Source organism: Polypterus senegalus, chromosome 13 (genome assembly GCF_016835505.1).
Source record: "Polypterus senegalus isolate Bchr_013 chromosome 13, ASM1683550v1, whole genome shotgun sequence".
Classification (NCBI taxonomy): Eukaryota; Metazoa; Chordata; class Cladistia; order Polypteriformes; family Polypteridae; genus Polypterus; species Polypterus senegalus.
The window spans coordinates 28,607,248-28,629,568 of record NC_053166.1 but is presented as its reverse complement, the minus strand read 5'-3'; the positions used below and the strand labels follow the sequence as shown (position 1 = coordinate 28,629,568).

The window sequence follows — 22,321 nt, the reverse complement described above, 5'->3', positions numbered from 1 at the left end:
CACTTAGACAGACTTCGTCAAATGCTTCTTAAGCACAATGACCTTCAGATGGATGTGAGCTGCCCGTTAAGCTAGAAGCTACATTAAGAGTCTGGATTGAGGTTTGATGCAACACAAAGGTGGCATCATCAGATACCTTTCCGCAGCAGACTCGAGTGGTTGAGAAGGAGCATAGGGTCTCACAAGACCCAGTGACTACTCTGTAAGTAAGAATCAAGGATTTCAGTGATCTGAATAACGTAGCAACATTAAATATATTTTACATCAGACTATACTGTATATAAACAGATTCTTACATATACATTGCAGTTGACAATGGATGCAATTTCTGTATAGAATTAGTTTATAGCTTTCTGGTTAGCTTATGAGGCCTGTAACACAATATATACAAACATGTCAGTGTCAACATATGTATCATTATAGATGTATTATCATGATAATTAAAGTAGCAGTGAACACCTAAACTCACTTTATAGTTATGGTCTTTCTCAAACTGTTCCTCAAACTGTTTGATCTTCTTTTTGAGGCTCTGAACTTTCTTAGAAACCTGAACAGGAACAGCATCTCCCCTTCCTTCTTCTTTGGAACTGAATGAGGCTCGACGAGGTCTGGAAACAGACAAAAGAGGTCATGTGTGAGACTATACGCCAGATTACCTGTTATAAATTTAATATTAAACTCTGATCAAAACTGATGCCTTAATAATACATTGCCAAGTTTTTGAGTGTGGTCATTTTAGTCAGAATCAAAAATAATTTAACTGTATTTCAAGTTTTATAAAGAACAGAAGTATTTGATGTACTTGTCCAGTGTCTCATTTTGATTTGTGCAGTTGTTCAAACTTAAGTATGAGATAACATTTCAGTATATGCTGCTTCCACCATAAATCAGAAGAAAACATGATTTGCATACAATTCCTAACAGATGTAAAGGAGGAATAAAAAAAATTATACTACGCACCTGCCAAGTGGTGGTGATTTCACGGGAAAATTTGTATCCTGATCCTGGAGAAAACGCTGACTGTGTCCAAATTCAAGGAATCTGCGTGCAAGAAGGGGATGGCTATCATCTTCTAAAGGATGGTGAACAATGCGTCCTGCCAGCGGAGAGAGCTGAGCCTCTCCAGACTCTGTGTCCTCCTGCCAGGACTTGAATGCAGGCACAGGGTCTGTAGCAAAATAAAGGATATGGCCTCTATTATAAATGCACTATTCTCACAATAAAAGAAATTAGTTCATACACAAAAATTGTACTACAAAGCCTAGATGAAGAAAAAGTGCATTTAGATAATACAGAATTATCACAACTGAATGCTGAAAGTTAATGGCTAAAACTACAATGATGAGTTTTTAGCAGAATAGCACCCACGTGAATCAGTGGACTAAATGAGAAATGATTGTTGAGGTGCTGCCAGCTACCTACTGTAATTAGAATGTGAAATCTGTACACTGCCAACGTAAGCAGAAATGAATATTGCACATTAACACCTTGGCTGGAAAACAGCGCAATGCATTTTGGTGGATAACTCGATTCAGTGTCATTTTAAATTATATAAAAACTGTACACTAAAATCAAATAACTAATGCTGAAGGCATCTTTTTATTTTTCATGCCAAAAATGGGGAGAATTGCAATGTATAAAGTATAAATTTAAAGAACTATTAAGATAACCTCTGGACATATATGACTCTAAAACAGTAAGAAGGTTCAGATAATGCATGGATACAACTGGTTAAATGTATAATATTTAATTGGTAACACATTTAACTGAGTATTAGAATAATAATCAATTAATACCCATATGTCATTTTCTTGAAGCATTTTTCACATATTTTAGTTTTTGGCTACATTTAAATACACAGATTTTCCATAATACTTGCCTGTCTTTTCACTTGGCTTTACATGCCAATGTGTGATTATAAACCTTTTAAATTTTAATTAATTAGTTTTTGTATGCATCTTATAGCCTAACTATTCTTCTATACTTTTGAATTTGAAGGTTATTTGGTGTATTTAGTCACAGAAAATTATATCATGAGCTCAGTTGTAAAAATAGTTGTCTGAAACTTTACTTTATACTTCACAATAGCACATGCTCATACACAAAAACGTTTAATATAACTGAAGCACTGAAAGGTTAAATAACATTTTCTGTCATACCAAAGAGGTTTACCATGAACAGCTAGTTACATATACTTCAAGTAATCTTAATAAAGATTTTTTTAAATTTAATTCTTTTACCTCATACTGTGATAAGCATATAAATGTTTCGTTTTTTATGTGTGCACATGTGGATGTAACCCCATACTGTTAGAATTACTCACGTACACACATATAAAAATGAAGACTTATGCTAACCTTTTTGGCTGTGCTGCACAATATATCACTTTAATACATTTTAAATCAAGATGGAAAAAAAAGTATTATTATGTAGGTATAACTACATGCAAAGCTTTATGGAAATGACTAGGGAGCTACTCTCGGAAGAAACAAGCTGAAGCTTTCATATTGTTTGTAAGGGCCCATGTCAGTTATCTGAATGTTTACAATTTTTAATGTGTTTGCTCTTATACAGGATCTACAAAAATAATATGATCAGTAATAATTACAGCAGCTGAATAATCACTGTTATGGCGTGTGACTAATGCATTTAAAATTTCAGGGGTAACATTTTTTAATACAACCCCTAAATGTGTTCATTTAATGTGGATACATTTGACCGGGTTTCACACGTTATGAAGCACGATGAAATGAATCGAAGTCTAAGTAGCAGGTCACCTGTGCATGATCATGTTCTATGTTACTTCTCGATAAAGATGTACAACCACACACAGACACCAGTTGCCACTCAGCCCTCACGATATGGGATTATTCCTTATTTTTGTTTCATATTTACTAACTCTTTGAAATATAGAGAACAGCACGAGAACAATTAAAATCAAAGCAGTTATACAAGTGGAGTGAATGAGTTTTATTTTTACGTCATGCCAAGATTGCAGACAATCAAGCAAAGCACACGGAGTGAGACTGCATGTTAGCGTCATCCTTGCCATTTTGCTGCTTTCACACATACAAACAGAAAAAAAGTCATATTGCACAGTGTAGTGGAACATCCATAAAATGCCGTAATGTTTATTAATATTATAAGTCTGCCAGTGAAATATAAGAGTCTGTTGAGGCACAGGTCCGAACGTTAGTGGGTCAGCCTTGTCCCTCGAGGCAAATATCTTTGCCGTGGACTTTTTTTGGGTGCCCATAGAGGGATATTTGACCCGAAACAGCACGGTACAGGTGCTGCCCATGTCTGAGCAGCTAAAGAGCATATGACACATAGTGAATCTCTTGATTCCTTATATCTCAGTCAGACTTCCCCAAAGTATAGTTAATTGTATGTTACCTCCTGTAGCCTACTTCAATAAATAAGCAATAATCAGTACAAATCGATCATGCTAATATTTCCATCTATTTCAGCTAAAGATGATAGCCAGACTTGTTTTATAATTCATAAATGATACATTATATGAAAGTGTGCAAAGTAAAACATCTAAATAAATAAACCTATCAGATGCATACTCTATTTTTTGCTATTTAAAAGCCAAATTCTATACACATTTTTAATCCAATTAACAACTTCTTCTCTCCTGGTGACAGCAGCAGAGCTGACTTGTGTGTATCACACAGTTAAGCATAACCTGAGCTCTAACAGTGCTGATTTTGCACAAAAGCTGAACCAGGATTTGATGTTTGTTTTTCATTATTTGTTTGTGTGATTGTTGGTGTTTTTGGAATGTTGTCTTGTAACATAGCAGTTCAATCCATCGGTTTCCCCAAATATTATAGCAAACCCCATGGGGTTTGTGTGTATGTCGGGGTATTTGGTGGTCATTGGGTATTGTTTCTGTTATACAAAACTGTTCATTAAACTGGAATAGTTGAGCATGCACAGGGAAGTTAGAATTAAACCTGTTCTGAATCAAAATTAACATAATTATTTCTGGCTTATAGAGAAATATTAATATGCTTGAAAGAAATGCGATAAATTGAGAATAATATGCAGTTAATTTCAATTAAAACTTTTTAATCACACCATGACTTGCGATTAATTTTTTTAAAAATCAAACTGCATCCTAAAAATACCTGTGGGCGATCATTCAGCAGAAAACCTTGAAGTTCATTCCTTATATACTGGGCCCATATACTCTTTTTTTTCCCTTTTTTAAACATTACTCACAACATAGTCTAAATGGTGCCGTGTCCATATGTTTTTCTGTAACAGTGTGCAGCAACTATTTTAATTGTTCATTATAACAATTCGTATTCTTCGTATTAAAAATATAAGGTAAAAGACGTCCACTAGAACCAGTTTATTGTGCTTAAACCATCCTAAAGACATGTCTGAACATACTTTGTTCTGTAAAAACTAAAACCAATCTTTCTTTGGCCAAGAATATCAAAGCTATATTTCACATTTATAGGTCCTGTGGAATTTTGAATTATTTATCTTGGTTGAAACTAGTGAGTAAAATGAGCGTTTTCTGCAGCACATAAAGTTTAAGCCGTACGTCAACAAGTTGTGTTATGCTCAAATAACATGAATGAATAGGTACCAGCAGTTTTACTGAGATTAACTTTGAAAGCGTCGCAAGTGTATTCATATGACCAAGTGCTTAAAAAAACAAAACACTAATTTATGTGGAAGGGATAGTCTTATTTAAGATAGACAGACAGACACACAGAACTTAATTTGTCTCAAGGGGTAAATTCAGCTAGCTTTTAAAAGTTTTAAACAGTGGGAAAATAAAGTCCTGTTATTTTTGTGATGATAGTTTTTCCCTCTTTGTGTACTACACTGACACATACAGTTATTTATCTCTTTCATGTTTTATTTTTTGAAGACATGAATGGACTTGAAACAAAAATCCTTGTCACTTTATATGACATAAGAACATAATCAGAACTGCTCAAAGATCTAATCATCTCTGTGTGTGAATATAAGAAACTGCCTGGGCAGAAAATTGATAAAAGCCAACCTTTTTAATCGAGGATACAGACATCTAGACACACAGAAATTATTATTATTTTTGGAACATCATATCAAAATGTTCCTTTTGTAATTTAAAAAATAAAAACAGAATTTCTTACTGTCTCAACTGAAATTCCTGATACATGTTTTTATTTGAAGAATAAATATTGTATTTTAGCCTGTGTATATACAATATACAAACATACTGTTTTTAATCAAATGTGAATAAATGTTCATATGTTTATTTTACAGTTCATTCTTTATTTTTGTAAGGTGATTTAGTTAAAGAAACACATATTCATTCACATTACTATAAATATACTATTGAAAGCTTTACTTCTTTACTTTCTAAAATACAGCACCCACACTACTTGGCACATGAAACAGGAGAAGCACAAGACAGGATTCAGATATCCACTGGGCACTATGGCAAACCAAAATCAGACACAAACAAAGAATTTGGTGAGATGGTTCTACAACACGCAGTAATTAATAATACAGAAATAGGGGAACGTTTTATTGAGGTGTGGGTGGATGGCAGAGTGTACTTACCTTCCCCATCCTTCTGCAGGTGCATTGATTTGAAGTCAATGAGGGGGAAAGTGATTGAACATGGCGCTGACAGAACGGGAGAAAAATGGTAGAAAATACTGCAGTGAGCAGACATCACAATCAAAAGAAACTCAACATTTACTGAAAACAAAGGCAGAACACAGCTGGGACAAAAAAGCTGCTAGGTCTTTTTCACCACAGTGAGAATGGGAAAAGTTAGACATTGCCAAAATGAAAAGCATTTAGCTATAAAGTAACTAAATACAGCAGTTTATAAAGGTCATTGTAAGTTTACTGAATTATAAATTCTATATAACTGTTTGGATCAGACTAAATTCCAAAATGTACTAAATCTTTGTAAACACAACAAAAACAGAATAATGATAACAATAAAGCCACCTCTTCCTATTATCTCTGCTGATACGACTTTACTTTTCTAATGCAGTTAATAATGAACTGATGGTAGGCCACACATAGTATTTAAGAATGTTCAGTAATTACAGGACTGAAATATGTTAGCTAAGAAATCTCCCTACCACATTCATGGTCAATTGTAAAATGCCAATATAAGCAAATAGTATGTTAAAAAACAAATGTCATATTAGCGTAACAGAAAAATAAAAAGCATACATTGCATTATTTTTCTTCATGTTATTCAAATTTGTTATGACAGAAAGCATAAATATCATAAGAATCAGGAATTAGGGTCAAAATGCCATCAACACATCAAAGATGTACCTAAACTGTTACATATGAAATTCTACTAAAAAAAATGAATCACTGCTTTTGTAAAGCACCTTGAAATAAACTTTGACATTGAAAACACTACACAGAACAAAACGTGGTGGATCGAGGTTTGTTTTTATTAGCTTTTTTAGTCAATAAGTACAATAAATTCTGAATGGTTTTTAGTATTCAGCACTGAGAATTCCAAATTCAAATTGCTGGATTACTTTATAAACAAACATAATTATTGTTATCTCTGAAATTACAGAGAGAAGTCCTTTCAAATAAGTTTACAATCAGGAAACATACAATGCAATGCTTATTCTACATGCAAACTGTTGAATTTGCTTTTACACACTTTGGGATAAATAAAGAACATTTTAAAAAAAAGTTCTAAAAGGCAACTACTCTGACATTGGCAATTGTCCATTAAATTGGTCAGCTGATTTTATATAAATGCCATTAAACATTAATAATGTCAAAACTTGGGATAAGGGCAAAACTGGAAATATGCGTACAGCCAGAAAAATTCAGATCCATAAAACTGCGTAAGCGAAGTTTCATGCACCTTCCTTTTATTAATCTCAAACAATTTGAATTTTAACGCACATTCACGCACCTCCAGCTGCCCCCCCAGTCCTCCCTGAATTTCACATATTTCAATATGCAAATCAGTATAAATAGCCCCTTCTGTTCAGTGTTTTGTTAAAAGACAATGCAAAACACATGGAAAAAAAAGAAGAGTTTCAGCAAATGTGAAGAGGAGGCAAGGAAAAATTTATTATTTGTTGGCTCAAGCAGTGGTATAACCAACAAAAGAAAATTGATGGAATAATAGAGATGCAGAGACACTTGAAAGTTCAAATTCAAAAAGTTGCACAATGCCCGAAATAAAAAAAAAGTTGTCAGATATCAAGTCACAGCCCACTGTCTGTTTATTCCATTTCAGACAACATTACAAAAGCTGACCCACATGCTGAGAACACGATGATGGTGCTTCTTTGGGCTCTGGCTGCACATACACCTCTGCCTCAGAAACTGCTGGGCAACCAACCATCTGGCCGTGTGCCGAAGGACGTTGTTCTGGAGTTACAAAATGCAATAGTGGATTAACTATGAAATATAAGGGCTGTACTATGTGATACTGACCACAAGTTAAAAAATAAATGCTGCATCTGATTGCCTGTTTTTACATTCGGCTAATAAAATTCTAATTAATTTGTAACGCACTCCAATTTGGCTGATCATTTGGTGGTTCCGGGTCAGGTTCATCATAGCGCATTTCTTCGGATACAGGCAAGCCATGATTGTGTGCCACATTATGCAGCACACCACATGCTTGCGCAATGCAACACACTTACTGTGCACTATAGAGCAGCACATTAATAGAGTGTAAATGCTTTCTATTTAAATAAGCAAATTCACTCTCTGAAGGCGCCTTTGTAGTGTTGTGTCGGTGACAAGTGCCAAAAACGGATAGATGCTCTGGACTTAACATGGCTCTTTGAGGTGACTCACTATCCTTAAAAAGACTGCATGCCTTTTGCCACTCTAGTTGGAAAAAGCACCAGTAACTGAGAGGAGTTGCCATTCTTATTGGCACTTCTGCTATAAATGATGTAATGCCAGCTACTTCTTTTGGTGATTTATCCCTGGCTGATGTAACTTGTTTGGAGCCATTGCAATAGCAATGAACGTGCAGTTGACCGCTCAGATTACATTTGGAAAAGCCGGCATTGCTGCAAATTACTCTTTGATGTTTGCTGGTCCAACCACAGTGTAAAGAAAAATGATATATCTATATGACATTCGGATAATACCACTCCATACAGCTGGTATGGCATGACTCACTCACGATCGTGAAATACCCAATCGGTCAACAAGAGGACGTTGAAAAGCACCTGTGGCTATAAACCCAAGAGTGGACAGAATTTGCAAAGGAGAAGGTTAAACACAATTCCTGAAAGTCTGCCTCTGTAAAGCTGGTGCCAGTTCAGCACATAGCTTCAAAAGGATAGCTCTTGGAAATCAAAATCAGCTTAGAAGCCAGTCATCATCACCTATAAACGCGCACTCTCTTTGAATTCTTCCATTTGCAATGTCTTCTAACAAAGCTAAAGCAACTATGGTAGTTGGAACAGTCTGGCCATTCCATGCACCATTATATTGTTATGGAATGATTACAATCAAGTCAATTAAATTTGTAAGCAATATGCAATTAATCTCAGTGTATTTGATAAACCTGTCATGGATGCGAACATGAAACAGAAAGGGAAACTGCACAGAAATAGTAGCACTGCTTTGACAGTGTGTGCCACCCATTTGCAAAACCGAGCCAACAAGTGTGTACGCATGGTGTGAGGCTGCCGAGAAAATGTGCGTGGCTTTATGCAAAGCTTAGTTTTTATACATCTTGAAGTGTGCATGGAAACTGGCATACATACCGTTTATACATGAGGCTGTTAGTGTCTAGTAGCAGAGTTCAATATTCAATAAGTATCCTAACATGAAATGAGTGTCCAAGCATCTCAAGTTACTGGTAATACAATAAATTGGGAACCAAAATTATACATATAACAGCATATAACAAAACCAAGGCTATTTCCAAATTCTCAATATGCTGAACTAAAGAGATGCTGGATATGAAGATGCATTACATACTTGATAAGCAAGATGTACATTGACTATAAACTTGAAAATGTACAATTTGCTTGGTGCACAATCAACTTTCATTTTTGAATACTGTCTGGATTAAATTTCAAGACAAAATTAGTTATGTGTCAAAATCTGGAATATGCTGCATTTATTAATATTCAGACCCCTATACTCTAGCAGGATTTAATATCTGGGAAAAAAATCTGCATAGCAAGCATTAAGTTAAGTTAGTTCATTTTTATTTTTAATATTGTTCTTCAATAAGTATAGAAAAACTACAAATTTTAAAGATTGCATGGTATATAAACACACAATTAGGATAGAAGTGCCGTGCACTGACCTAAATTTGTGCATCATTGAAAGTCAATTTATATTTTCTGGATAAACACTCCATGTCAGTTTAGGAATCACTTTTCACGCTGTGAATCTGACAACTAATGAACATGTAAAAGAAGTCAGATGTAAAAGTAAAAAAAATTCATTGATTAGGAAAGAAGTCTAAATTTGTACTAACACTAGAATTAACAGAGCCTACGAAAAAACTCTTAGATCCGTCCCACCTTAAAACGCTTCTCACCTCTTTGTCAGCGTCTTTTGTCCTTTAAATGTGTTGATAAGCAGCAAACAGCAAGCAGTCTGCTATCACATCCCCCACTGGCACACAGTTTTCTCAGCTCAAGTCTATTTATCTATGTGTCAGTTGCTTGGAGTTGTATAGAGTGAGAAGTCGAGCAAAATGACACCTTTTATAAATACTATATCGTTATTTGTAACGCCTGCATTTCATGTGTGTTCTGTGTCTACAATGATCTATGCACAGTAAACACATCGTAAAAAACTGAAACATTTTTCATGTTTTATTAATACAGTGGAACCTCTAGATACGATCACCTCTGTATACAAGAAATTCAAGATAAGAGGAAAATATGAGCGAAAAATTCGGATCTAAATACGAGCATTGGCTCGCGTATTGAGCCACGAGCCAGGCTGTGGTTATGAGTGACGCGTTTCCTGATCCGCCTCGACTTGGGGATTCACCCAAGCTGACGCTGCCAGCCCGTTACCTCACTCAGTGTTCCTTGTTCTCCCGTAGCGTGAGCATCTACGTGTTTGTGCGCTTGTGATTTCATTGTTTTGCTGTAGCAGTTCGCTGTATAAGCGTATCCAAAAATATCGCAGACGGAGAATAGTAGACGATTGCCCTCAAGAGAGAGAGAGAGAGAGAGACGCGCGCGCGAGTGAGAGAGATAAGGAGAGAGAGATGCGCACGAGAGAGAACCATCAGCTCAGTTATGCTCACATGATGCTCAGCAGACAAAGTGTATCCATACTACTTATATTGCAAGACATTGCTCGTTTTATCAAGTCAAAATTGATTAAAAAATTTAGATCGTTTTGCAAAACACTCGGAAACCAAGGGTGCTTTCACACCTACAGCATTTGGTGCGCACCAAACGTGTTTGGTCCCTTGGTTCGGTCCTTTGCGTTGATGTGAATGCAATCTCGGTACTTTGTGCGCGCAAATCAAGCGATCCGAGACCTGCCTGAAGGGTGGTCTCGGACCGCTTTATCCGCTCTACTTTGGTACGGTTCGTCTGGTGTGAAAGCAACCAAACCAAATCTGACGAAATGGTATAGTTTAATGCACTTTGGGTATAAGAGATACGGGTTGTGGGTAAAATTCTTTTCACTTCCTGTTGACTCCATTAAATTTTTCAAGCTATCGACTCGCGTGCCGAAGAAATTAAGTGCCTCATAGATCTATGGTCGGATGAGCATATCCAAAAGCAACTGTCCACGACACATAAAAACAGCTGCATTTGCGCGCTGTTCAGTAAGCAGCTAAGGGAGAAAGTCTATCCTCGGACAGTTGAACAATGCCGTATTAAGACAAAAACTTTGGGCGAAGTATATAGAAGTGCGTGATGCACTTAGCAAGACGGGAAGCTCTGGAAAAGAGAAAGACAAGTTTCCCTGGTGCCTATGGGCTTCGCGGTCTATTTTGGTTTGTTTAGAACTCGGCATATGTGAAAGCAACCCATACCCACATCTGTTTACTACATTGTAACATTTTTCTGACTGGTGCGGAATAAAGCAATCGAACTACAGGTGTGACAGCACCCCAAGTTACTTACAAACCGAGGTTCCACTTGTATATATTATTTATCAGTGTTATTTGTTAGGAAAATTGATTTTTATGTTGATATTTTTGGGGGTGAGGAACAGATTAACTGGATTTCCATTATTTTCAATGGGGAAGTTTGTTCTAGATATGAGAAATTCGCTATACAAGCTCAGTGCTGGAACGAATTAAACTCGTATCTCGAGGTTCCACTGTAGTTGAAAAAACGTAGACATGAAGTGTATAAGTGTAAGTGTATAAGTGTATAAGAAGTCAGGACAAAACGCGACATTAACCCGATTTCTTTTTCTTCTGTTACAGTCTTGGAAAAACGCGCATTTGTTCTGTTATACTTGTATCTTTTGTGAAAGTGTTTCCTTGATATTTGGAATTCAGGCTTCACACATTATACACTTCATGTCTACATTTTGTCAATTATTACTTAAACATTAAAAACGTTTCTGTTTTAACGATGTGTTTACATAGATCGTTGTAGATACGGAACACACATGAAATGCAAGTGTTCCAAATAACGATATAGTATTTATAAAAGGTGTCATTTTGCTTGACATCTCACTCTATACAATGCTAAGCAACTGACACACAGGTAAACAGACTTGAGCCGAGAAAACTGTGTGCCAGTGGGGGATGTGATAGCAGACTGCTTGCTGCTTATCAACACATTGAAAGGACAAAAGACGCAGACGGAGAGGCGAGAAGCGTTTTAAGGTGGAACGGATCTACGAGTTTTTTCGTAGGCTCTGGTAATTCTAGTGTTCAGGATTTGTAGTGCACCTTAATCTGTGAATTACTGACTCAATACTTATAATGTAGGAGCTTCAAGACAAGGCACACATACTGTCTAGAAAAAGATATCAAATTTCTTTATCAAACAATAAAGAAACATGACAGTGAAGTCACTGACAGCCCATGAAAGACCTATAGCATGCAGTGGCTGACAGTGCAGAGATGGTGCATTAGTTGACTCTTCCAAGAACTCTGCCTAACAATGGAGGAAAAAACAGTTACCCCAAAAGAATTGTCTTAAGGTCTCTCTGGCTGAAAACACAGCAGTGAACCAGTTAAGTTTTGGGAAAGGACCTTGTATTATGATGAAAACGAAACTCAGCTTTTGACTAAAACATCAAATTTAAACATAAAAATGCACATATCTCAGGAAAACACTATTCCACAAGTGAAGTATGATAGGAGCAACTGCTAGAAACCTGAAGGTACTACATGGACAAAACCACTTCTAACAAGTAAACAAAGCTGAAGAGCACATACCCAAAATGACATGAAGCTTTTATTATTGCAAAAAGCGGCTCAACCAAATATCATTGCATGGGGTCTGAATGCTTAAGCAAACACTTTGCATTGTGTATGCAGCAATTCTGAGTTTCTGACTTAAGATACAATGAGAAGCCTGGCAAAATGCAACTCAGGTCCCTTCTTTAGGCAGTTTGTAATCGAAAACTTTACAATTACAGAATGCGTTAACAAAGAGCATGGGTTGACTTAAAAGCTTGCATATTTTAATCTGTTCAGTTAGCCAATAAAAGGTGTCATTGGGCTTGACTTCTCATTGTATCCATAATGGTCAACACGGAAAAACACCCCACGACTACAGACTTTAAGATATTTAGTGGAAAAAAATGTAAATTTTGGTCAAGCAAGTTTGCCAAAAACAAACACATTATTTGTAATCCAGTAACACATGAAATCGTACAATGATATATTTTAAAGATACAGGATATCAGAGTCTACTGTACTTTATTGATAGACATTTCACCAAGAGTTCCGGAAGCTTTCAATCCTTCATGCTGACACTGATATTAAGACTAATGTCTACAAAAACGTGCACAAATTTATTTAAAGAAACATTTTTTTCTGTATTATGAATAGTATAATAACCACATAGATACTAAAATGAAATACTGAAATTGTCGTTTAAAACACAAGTTAAAGCTGCTTTCTACAAACATTAGGCATGCAGACTGCTGTCTATCAAGTACATATAAACCGTTGTAGGTAGACAAGCAGACATACACACAAGGATGGATCAAATATTTAACAATGTTATGTCAGCCTACATTAAGTTGATTCAAAATGCTCAAATTATTTATATTTATATATATATATATATATATATATATATATATATATATATATATATATACACACACACACACATACATACACACATATACACACAATATATATATATATATATATACATATATATATATATATATATATATATATATATATATATATATATATATTAATTAGTTGAACATTGTTACACATTGTTATTGCCTAGAATAAACTATGAAGGTTATAAAATAAAGCATTTGTTTACCTTCTTGAGTCACTTCTTCAAACACACTGCGCAGGTCCAGATGAGAGGTGCCAAGTGATTGACAGAGTAAATCCACAGTTTTTGAATTTGCATTTATATCGCATTCTTTTGTTATGAACTTCTATAAAAGCAACAAAAACAAACAAGCATGTAAGATTTACCTTGGTTTTTCATAACAAAATCATGAAAAAATGATAAAATAATTTCCTGGTTTTGTCAAAAATAACTTAACACTGAATCCTTATTTCATCAGGGAGCTCAAATATTGTACCTTGTCATTTTTATGTATAGATTTCATTTTTAAATCTTTGCAAAGATGAAGTAAGCAGCACTCAAGGATAATGTCTAATGTTGTGTACCCCAAAAGTCTGTGTTAGGTGCTTCATGTTGCCTATCTGTGTGTAACATTTAGGCATGGGTATCTAATCCAAAAAAGTGATATCTTCTGATTACGTTGGCCAAGTAGTAAAAATTCAGTTAATACACTGCATATGGCAGACCAAATATGAGAACTAATAATTTATTAACTAAATCATCTAAACTTATATAAATGACTGGGATTATAAGAAATGGCAAATGTTTTAGAAAGTTTTTCATTCATGAAGTAAATAAACACTTTATTGCTGTAATAGGGTAAATTGCATGCAGTTTGATGTGATTGCACTCATATAAATAAAATACCAATACAAACACACAACGTAAGTGCCAAATTAACAAAAACACACATTCATCAAAACAGTGAAGAAGACTCTTTAAGATCAATACTCTAGATTTCAGCTCATAACTTACTGGTATGTATTTTGATTAACTTTTTAACGGACTACTTTTATTAACTACTTGTTTAGTGATGATTAATGTAAGCTGGTTAATAGACAAAAGTAGAGTGAATAAAGGGCTGACAAGAGTATGACATGCATGATTTTAATATTAAAATTTTAAATGCAGAAACATAGACTGTATTCTCAGTGGAAATGTTAACCAATTACTTTAGAAGTAGTGCATCTCTCACTATCTCCCTACTTCCTGTCCTTAAAAGGACAAGATTTACATCACAATAATCTTATTTTTTGCCCCCCAATGGCTTCCAGTAAGCTTTTCTCATGTGTTGCTTATTTGCAGGTGTTATGAATTTTCCTTATTACTGCACAATGAATATCCTAACATCATGCTGTACATTATCAAATATTTAAAGACAATTCAAAACACAAAGATCAAGGCATTTCAGCAAGGAACTATAACTGAACAGATAGAATTGCTGAAAAAAATGAACTCTGAAATTTTACAAACAACAAGACTAAACTCAGAAAAGAAAGCAGAAATCAGCCTGATGATGACGATTTAAAAATGCAATGAAAGGAACACTATCCATACTACTTCTTTGGTGGCTTTTTATATTTAGAGCCTTCAAATGTGATAGGTCTGTTCCTCATGCTTAGGCAGAGCATTATTGCACAATCCCTGCTTTGTTTCAAATGATGGTTTCAACCACTAACACTGTAAATAATGCCAGACTGTCTGCAGATCATTGTTGGTTTTTACTGCCTAGTCTTGACTGGCAAAAGCTAAACAACAGAAGTGCAAATACAAAATAAAACAATGGTGCAATTCTCCACCAAGAATAAAGAAGATACAAATAAATAGTAGCATCTGCATAAGAACAACCATATTTTAAAATTTGTGAAAGACTAATTTTTAGTCTTTATACATGATGAAGAGAACAATTTTGGGCCTGCTGGCAGTACATATGCCTAAACAGGCTTATCTAGCTATTAGGGTGACCAGATTTTGTTACTTAAAGAAGAGGATGAGGGCGGGGATATAACTGAAACTTGATACATGTAATCATTTACAATTGGGCTTTACTAATTTTTCTTTAGAGGGAACATGAGTTTTAAGTAACATATACAAGCTTTCCTGACCACATATTCAGCTTCCTACTAGTTATGGTCTCATTGAAAGCCTGGGCATTAGTATTTTAATTATTTTACTTGTCTGTAGATGTGCACGTTTGCTTTGTGGGTACCTTTTCTAAGTACAACTTGGTGCTGAATGGTAATGTTGCTCTTCTCAGTCCTTCTGGATATCAGAGTCAAAACTGCATTTTTGCTTTTCTTTAAACAAACTCTATATTGCACACAAGTTATACTGACTCCAAGATGCATACATGTCACACATGCATCATCAGACAAAATCTGTATGTCTACAGGTGGAGACCTATACAGTTTATTTACACAGTTTAAGTAACGATCAAGTCAAAATCCTGGATAATTTTTTGCAAGACTCAAAAACAGGACATTGTCAAGAATAACAGGATACCTGGTCACTAATTTTCTATTCTTCATTCAATTATTTTTTGAAAAAGATAATACATCAACTCTGATTGTATTGCCAAAAAAATAAAAAAAATTCAGTCACAAGAAGATTTACTTCACTTGTGTCATCCCCTTCCCCACCCCCTTATAGAGTCTGATGTTTTAATACTCCACTCCACAAGTTCAGTTTAAAGGAAAAAGAGAGAAATGTGGTTGGGAGAGGAATGGAACATCTTGTGGATCCAGGACAGAATTTCGTCAAGACCAGCCAGTAGTTTGAAGAAACCATGGCCAAAATCGGTACTATACAGACCTCTAGATTACATTAACTTCCTGTCATTTAAGATGGTATAATCTGCTTTGATCTTACATATATTTGCAACTTTCACTGTACCCCAATTCAACATTTGCACATTTTACATTTTTGAATGGTGAAGGTAGGTTTTCTAAAAGTAGCAATTACTTAAAAAATATAATTTTTTAAATATCAGTAATTGACTGTATTTAATGAATTACAATAACAGTGACAAATACTTTTAACAAGCATGCCATATCATCACTGTTAAAAAAAAAAAAAAAAAAAAAACAACATTTTAAACGTCAAATATTCAATTTTTCAACAACTCAAGTGTCTGATAATTTAACATTAACAATGGTTCCATCCATCCATTATCCAACCTGCTATATCCTAACTACATTGTCACGGGGGTCTGCCAATCCCAGCCAACACAGGACACAAGGCAGGAAATAAACCCTGGGCAGGGCACCAGCCCACCACAGGGTGCGCACAAACACACACACCAAGCACACACTAGGAACAATTTAGAATTGCCAATGCATGTAACCTGCATGTCTTTGGACTGTGGGAGGAAACTAGAGTACCCGGAGGAAACCCATGTAGACACGGGGAGAACATGCAAACTCCATGCTGGGAGGACCTGGGAAGCGAACCCGGGTCTCCTAACTGTGAGACAGCAGCGCTACCTACTGCGCCACCATGTCACCCTCCCTGTTAAATGGAGGTTCTAATATACTGTATCTATACAGATTACAGTATATGCAGTTGGCAACACAAAATAAGTATTTTATTGTCGTAGTAGTAATCAAAATTAATAATTGCAATTATAATATTAAGACAATTATGGTCAATTATTAATTTTGTGGTAATCCTGCACTCCTATTTAAAGCCATGACAGAATTGAATGGACTTCTGTTTCAACCTGAATGGTAAACAGCTTCAGGATCACAAAGGCTGTTAGCTGCAAATTTTTGGTTGAAAAAGATTTTTCTTCTCTCCTGATTTATTTTAAAAGCATTTGCATTTCAGTAGGAGAAAGTGACATAATCTAGAGACAATCTAATGTAGTACATGGTTCATTCTTGTCTTAACATGAAATTCATAGCTATCTGAAGTTACTCAAATAACAGAATGTATGTATGTGATGGACTACTATAACATTGAGTATATCTTCTAATGCATACACTAAAAATTTATAATATATAAAAATTAGTGAGCTCAATACTTTGTGTCAAAAGTTGAAAAAACAAGTATTTACTTACAAAAGTTATTATTTCAGAGTTTCTGTTGTCTTCAGGTACAATACATTCTTCCTGTCTAAAATGAAAATATAAGGATTGGTATGATTTACAAACATATAAGGAATAGCTTTTCAAATAGGTTTTATAATTTTGGCCAGTACTGGATTTAAATAAAAGGCCACATTATTACACGTTATACATAACAAAACACATAACAACTATCTACAAAAGAGCGGTGGCAACACACAACCACTCAAATGGAGCTGCAAATGTTAGTCAGCTGAAAAATAATTACAACTGCAGTAATATTAAATTACCAGTTTTACAAATAAAGAGAGCAATAACAAGCTATTTAACTTAAAATTAAAAGCAGATTTCCACATTTCAGACATACTATCTTATACTGTCTTAAAAATCCATAGCTTACAACATAAGTATATTTATGACCTAAAGAACATCCTGAATTATATTTCTACTATCAAAAACATTTAGACACCTTAAAAATTTAGTTTTGTTTTTTTTTTTTTTTTTAAATTTTAAAAGCACTATAGGATTGTTAAATAAAAGTTTCTCCGCATGTGAAGATGTCTTAAAAGTTGATAGTCAAATTCTAAGGACTGCTCCTTTTCATAGAAAGGTATTTTAAAATTCCTTATATTGGAAAAATAATTTTAAAACAGTAAGCAAATTATTATTATTATCACTGTTTCAACATACATAACATCAGTCTGATATAGTCAATTGCTTTTAAAAATATTTTTAATTTTATGTTTTTAACTTGTGGTGGCACAGTGCATTAGCTACTGCTACTGACTCACAGCACCAGGGACAAGGTTTCGATTGCAAACCTGGTCTCCATTTGTATGGAGTTGCACGCATATTCCACCTATATTTATTAGCAGCAGGACTCCTACGATAGAAGCAACAGCCACAAGGCAGAAACTAATCCTTAACGGAATTAAAGTTCAATGCAGGGCTTACTCATTTACTTAAGGATAGTTGCTTATAATAGGCCAAAGTAATGTTGCCAATTGTTTTGACTACATGTCTTATCTGTTAAACATTCTGATTATGTCCACTGGGAAAAAATAATTTTTATGATGAAGGGAATACTTTATGTTCATAACTCTCCCATCATCTTGGAGTTTGCATTTTCTGCTTAAACAAGATATTTTTTTTTCTCTGGAGGTCTATGCAGTTTTCTACCACAATCCAAACACTAGCAAATAAGATCGATTGTGAAATATAACTTGAACCAATATGAGTGAGTGTGTGACAGAGACAACATCTCCTGTGATGGACTAGTGTCAACAGAGTTGGCCAACAGACAAAAGCAGATGCCTCAAATTTGATAAAATATTTATAAATACAAATTTAATTGTACTTATTTAGTAAATATGGTAAACCTGAGGACTATTAAAAAAATTATATTTTAGGAATTTAAGAAATATTTTGATAACTGGCCACACAGTCCAATATAGCTTGTTAATTTCATGCCTTCCCTCAATAACCTAAATCCAAGTAATAAATTACAAGAACCTTAATTATTAGAACCATAATTTCACCTGCTTGAATCTTCTCTCTTTTTAATCCACATTTCCTAACGATGAAAAGATTCAGCTTCTTCTATCTGTCCTCATAGTTTCTGATCTCCAGTCCTTGATTTGGAGGAATTTTTAAATGTAAATTGAAGAGGTGAGAACTTTGCATTTTTCATATAAGATTTCTACCTTACAATGTAAGTTTGTTTTTGACAAAAATTGATGGAGCACCTACTATAGGCTTGCACTATTTTATAAATAAAAGTCTTGATACAAACCTTGCTTTGTTGAGATTGTTTTCTGCATCAACCAGCGCTGTGCTACTTAGTTCAATGGCACTATCTTCCTGTTGATCAAGAGTTAAACAGGAGAGGTTTTCAGCTTGCTGGTAACACAAAGAGGGGAAAATATGAGTTGGTGAAAACAGAAATACACTGGAAAATATAGGTTTTAGTGGTTCTTTTTTTCCTTTAATGTTCATTTTTATTTTGTTTTTCTGCAGTCTAAATAATGCAACAACAAAATGTGAACATTTATTGTAGAAACTGGAATGAAAAAAAAATCAGAAATGTTATTATTCCAGCAGTTCAACAATACAGGTTTTTTTTGTAATGAAAATGGTGTTTGCTTTTTGACTACAGGCAATTATTGGAGTGATTGTGTAATAAGAATATAAGTTTAATGTCACTGTGCTCTATACAAAAATTATTTTATAAATCCATTTACATGTATAGGCCAGGCCAAAGTTAGCACACAGGGGATCTCAGCATTTAGAACTGCTAGGCAAGCATTTGAAGAGAGAAGGTACAACTACGAAAATGGGCATTGTACTATTTCTGTATGTTAGAGATGAAATGGAATCCTCTCCTTCCCTTGTTTGGAACCTAAGTAAGGGCCTGCACATAGAGAAGACAGTATATACAGTGGTGTGAAAAACTATTTGCCCCCTTCCTGATTTCTTATTTTTTTGCATGTTTGTCACACAAAATGTTTCTGATCATCAAACACATTTAACCATTAGTCAAATATAACACAAGTAAACACAAAATGCAGTTTTTAAATAATGGTTTTTATTATTTAGGGAGAAAAAATCCAAACCTACATGGCCCTGTGTGAAAAGTAATTGCCCCTTGTTCAAAAATAACCTAACTGTGGTGTATCACACCTGAGTTCAATTTCCGTAGCCACCCCCAGGCCCGATTACTGCCACACCTGTTTCAATCAAGAAATCACTTAAATAGGAGCTGCCTGACACAGAGAAGTAGACCAAAAGCACCTCAAAAGCTAGACATCATGCCAAGATCCAAAGAAATTCAGGAACAAATGAGAACAGAAGTAATTAAGATCTATCAGTCTGGTAAAGGTTATAAAGCCATTTCTTAAACTTTGGGACTCCAGCGAACCACAGTGAGAGCCATTATCCACAAATGGCAAAAACATGGAACAGTGGTGAACCTTCCCAGGAGTGGCCGGCCGACCAAAATTACCCCAAGAGCGCAGAGACGACTCATCCGAGAGGTCACAAAAGACCCCAGGACAACGTCTAAAGAACTGCAGGCCTCACTTGACTCCTGAAGGAGAATGTCCGGCCATCTGTTCGTCAACTGAAGCTGAAGCGATCTTGGGTTCTGCAACAGGACAATGACCCAAAAAAAAACACCACCAAATCCACCTCTGAATGACTGAAGAAAAACAAAATGAAGACTTTGGAGTGGCCTAGTCAAAGTCCTGACCTGAATCCAATTGAGATGCTATGGCATGACCTTAAAAAGGCAGTTCATGCTAGAAAACCCTCAAATAAAGCTGAATTACAACAATTCTGCAAAGATGAGTGGGCCAAAATTCCTCCAGAGCGCTGTAAAAGACTCATTGCAAGTTATCGCAAATGCTTGATTGCAGTTATTGCTGCTAAGGGTGGCCCAAGCAGTTATTAGGTTCAGGGGGCAATTACTTTTTCACACAGGGCCATGTAGGTTTGGATTTTTTTTTCTCCCTAAATAATAAAAACCATCATTGAAAACCTGCATTTTGTGTTTACTTGTGTTATATTTGACTAATGGTTAAATGTGTTTGATGATCAGAAACATTTTGTGTGACAAACATGCAAAAGAATAAGAAATCAGGAAGGGGGCAAATAGTTTTTCACACCACTGTATGACTTGGACAACAGCCAAAAACTTTGAAACGACGGACGGATGGGTGATATCGTCATTCGTCCTGAAAACCCTTCAAGCACAGTGACAAAAAATGGCAGGCTGTATAGATCAAGATCCCACCTTGGTAATGTCTTGCTATGGCTTCCTGTCTTTAATGCCATGTAAATCGTCATTAAAGAAAGCAAAGTTATTTTCTCTTATGTGATTTTTACCACCGTATTACTATGGGAGAAGTATCGCCTTTTAATATCATATCTATATAGTTTTTGGTTACTTAAAACGCTGCAATTACAAAAGAACTTATTCCAACTAGGGAGCTATCACCCCCTACAGGAACAGATTGAAACATTATTACCGTAACTAATTGTACTACCTGACTAAGACAGGTTGAAATCTAAGTAATCAACGTAGACCTCATATTTTTTATTTGGTAAATGGGTTGTCCATTTGGTCTGGTATAATATAATATGCACCAGATGCCATTTCCTCACGGTGGGATTTTTTCCTCTTCAGATAGTCTCATCTGTTTGTAACGCTTCCTCTCAGCATCACTTGTTGAACTGACCACTCTTGTAGTTGAAGTGTTTTGCTGAGAAAATGTGGTGTGGTCACTACTGCATTGGGCTGGTTTAGTGAATCAGTAGCCTAGACACGTCGGAGTGTTGGCTTCCTGAAGTGTATGTCGATTTACCTTTAATTTCATTCATTCTCTGCCCACCAATCTATCACGCATTACCATTTCAGCTATAAATCTCTTTCAGGTAGGTATATGTGGGTGCAAGAAAGTCGCTGCCACATGCAGTTGTCAACATATAATGTAGGACAATAGAATAAGCCGATAAGACAAATTTTCTTATTTTTAGATCCTTATTTGGTCTTTTTATCATAACTTTTGACGTTTTGACCCTTCTACATGTTTTGCCCATTTTAACATTGTTATGCCTAACCTTAGAAACTGAATGGATACCCATATATACACACACACACACACACACACACACACACATATTAAGGTGGATAATAGAACTGGAGGAAGGATAGACAGACACTTTATTAAATAATCACAAAGGAAATTGTAGGGTTACAGCAGCAGACAAAAAAAGGCATAAACATGCACATAATAGGAACTATAATAATCTTAGATATGCTAACAAGGTACAAATACACATATAACATGAATTATCTATAATTAGATTAACAAAATGTAGGCATTTACTAAGTGTAAAGTGATTAGAATTGAAATACTTAAAAGTTACAATTTCATATTCAGGATGTCACTGGCACAGTATATTGCACATGGCCTTGAGGTCTGTTAGGATGTCTGCTAGACCAGA

General features: G+C 35.2%; 1 protein-coding gene across 8 annotated transcripts in view; it reads right to left on the bottom strand.

The window, feature by feature from the left end:
• The window catches only part of fam13b (family with sequence similarity 13 member B), a 122,278-nt gene that overhangs the window by 15,655 nt on the left and 84,302 nt on the right, over positions 1-22,321 (bottom strand). For 5 of the 8 annotated variants that reach the window (XM_039773914.1, XM_039773920.1, XM_039773913.1 and 2 more), the window contains 6 exons: positions 19,110-19,216; positions 17,312-17,366; positions 13,440-13,560; positions 5,575-5,640; positions 961-1,168; positions 470-608 (listed from right to left, as the gene is read on the bottom strand). In XM_039773914.1, coding sequence (XP_039629848.1) covers positions 470-608; positions 961-1,168; positions 5,575-5,640; positions 13,440-13,560; positions 17,312-17,366; positions 19,110-19,216 — 696 coding nt within the window. The remainder of the gene's footprint in view (positions 1-469; positions 609-960; positions 1,169-5,574; positions 5,641-13,439; positions 13,561-17,311; positions 17,367-19,109; positions 19,217-22,321) is intronic. The other 3 variants (XM_039773916.1, XM_039773919.1, XM_039773918.1) reach the window with 2 other exon arrangements.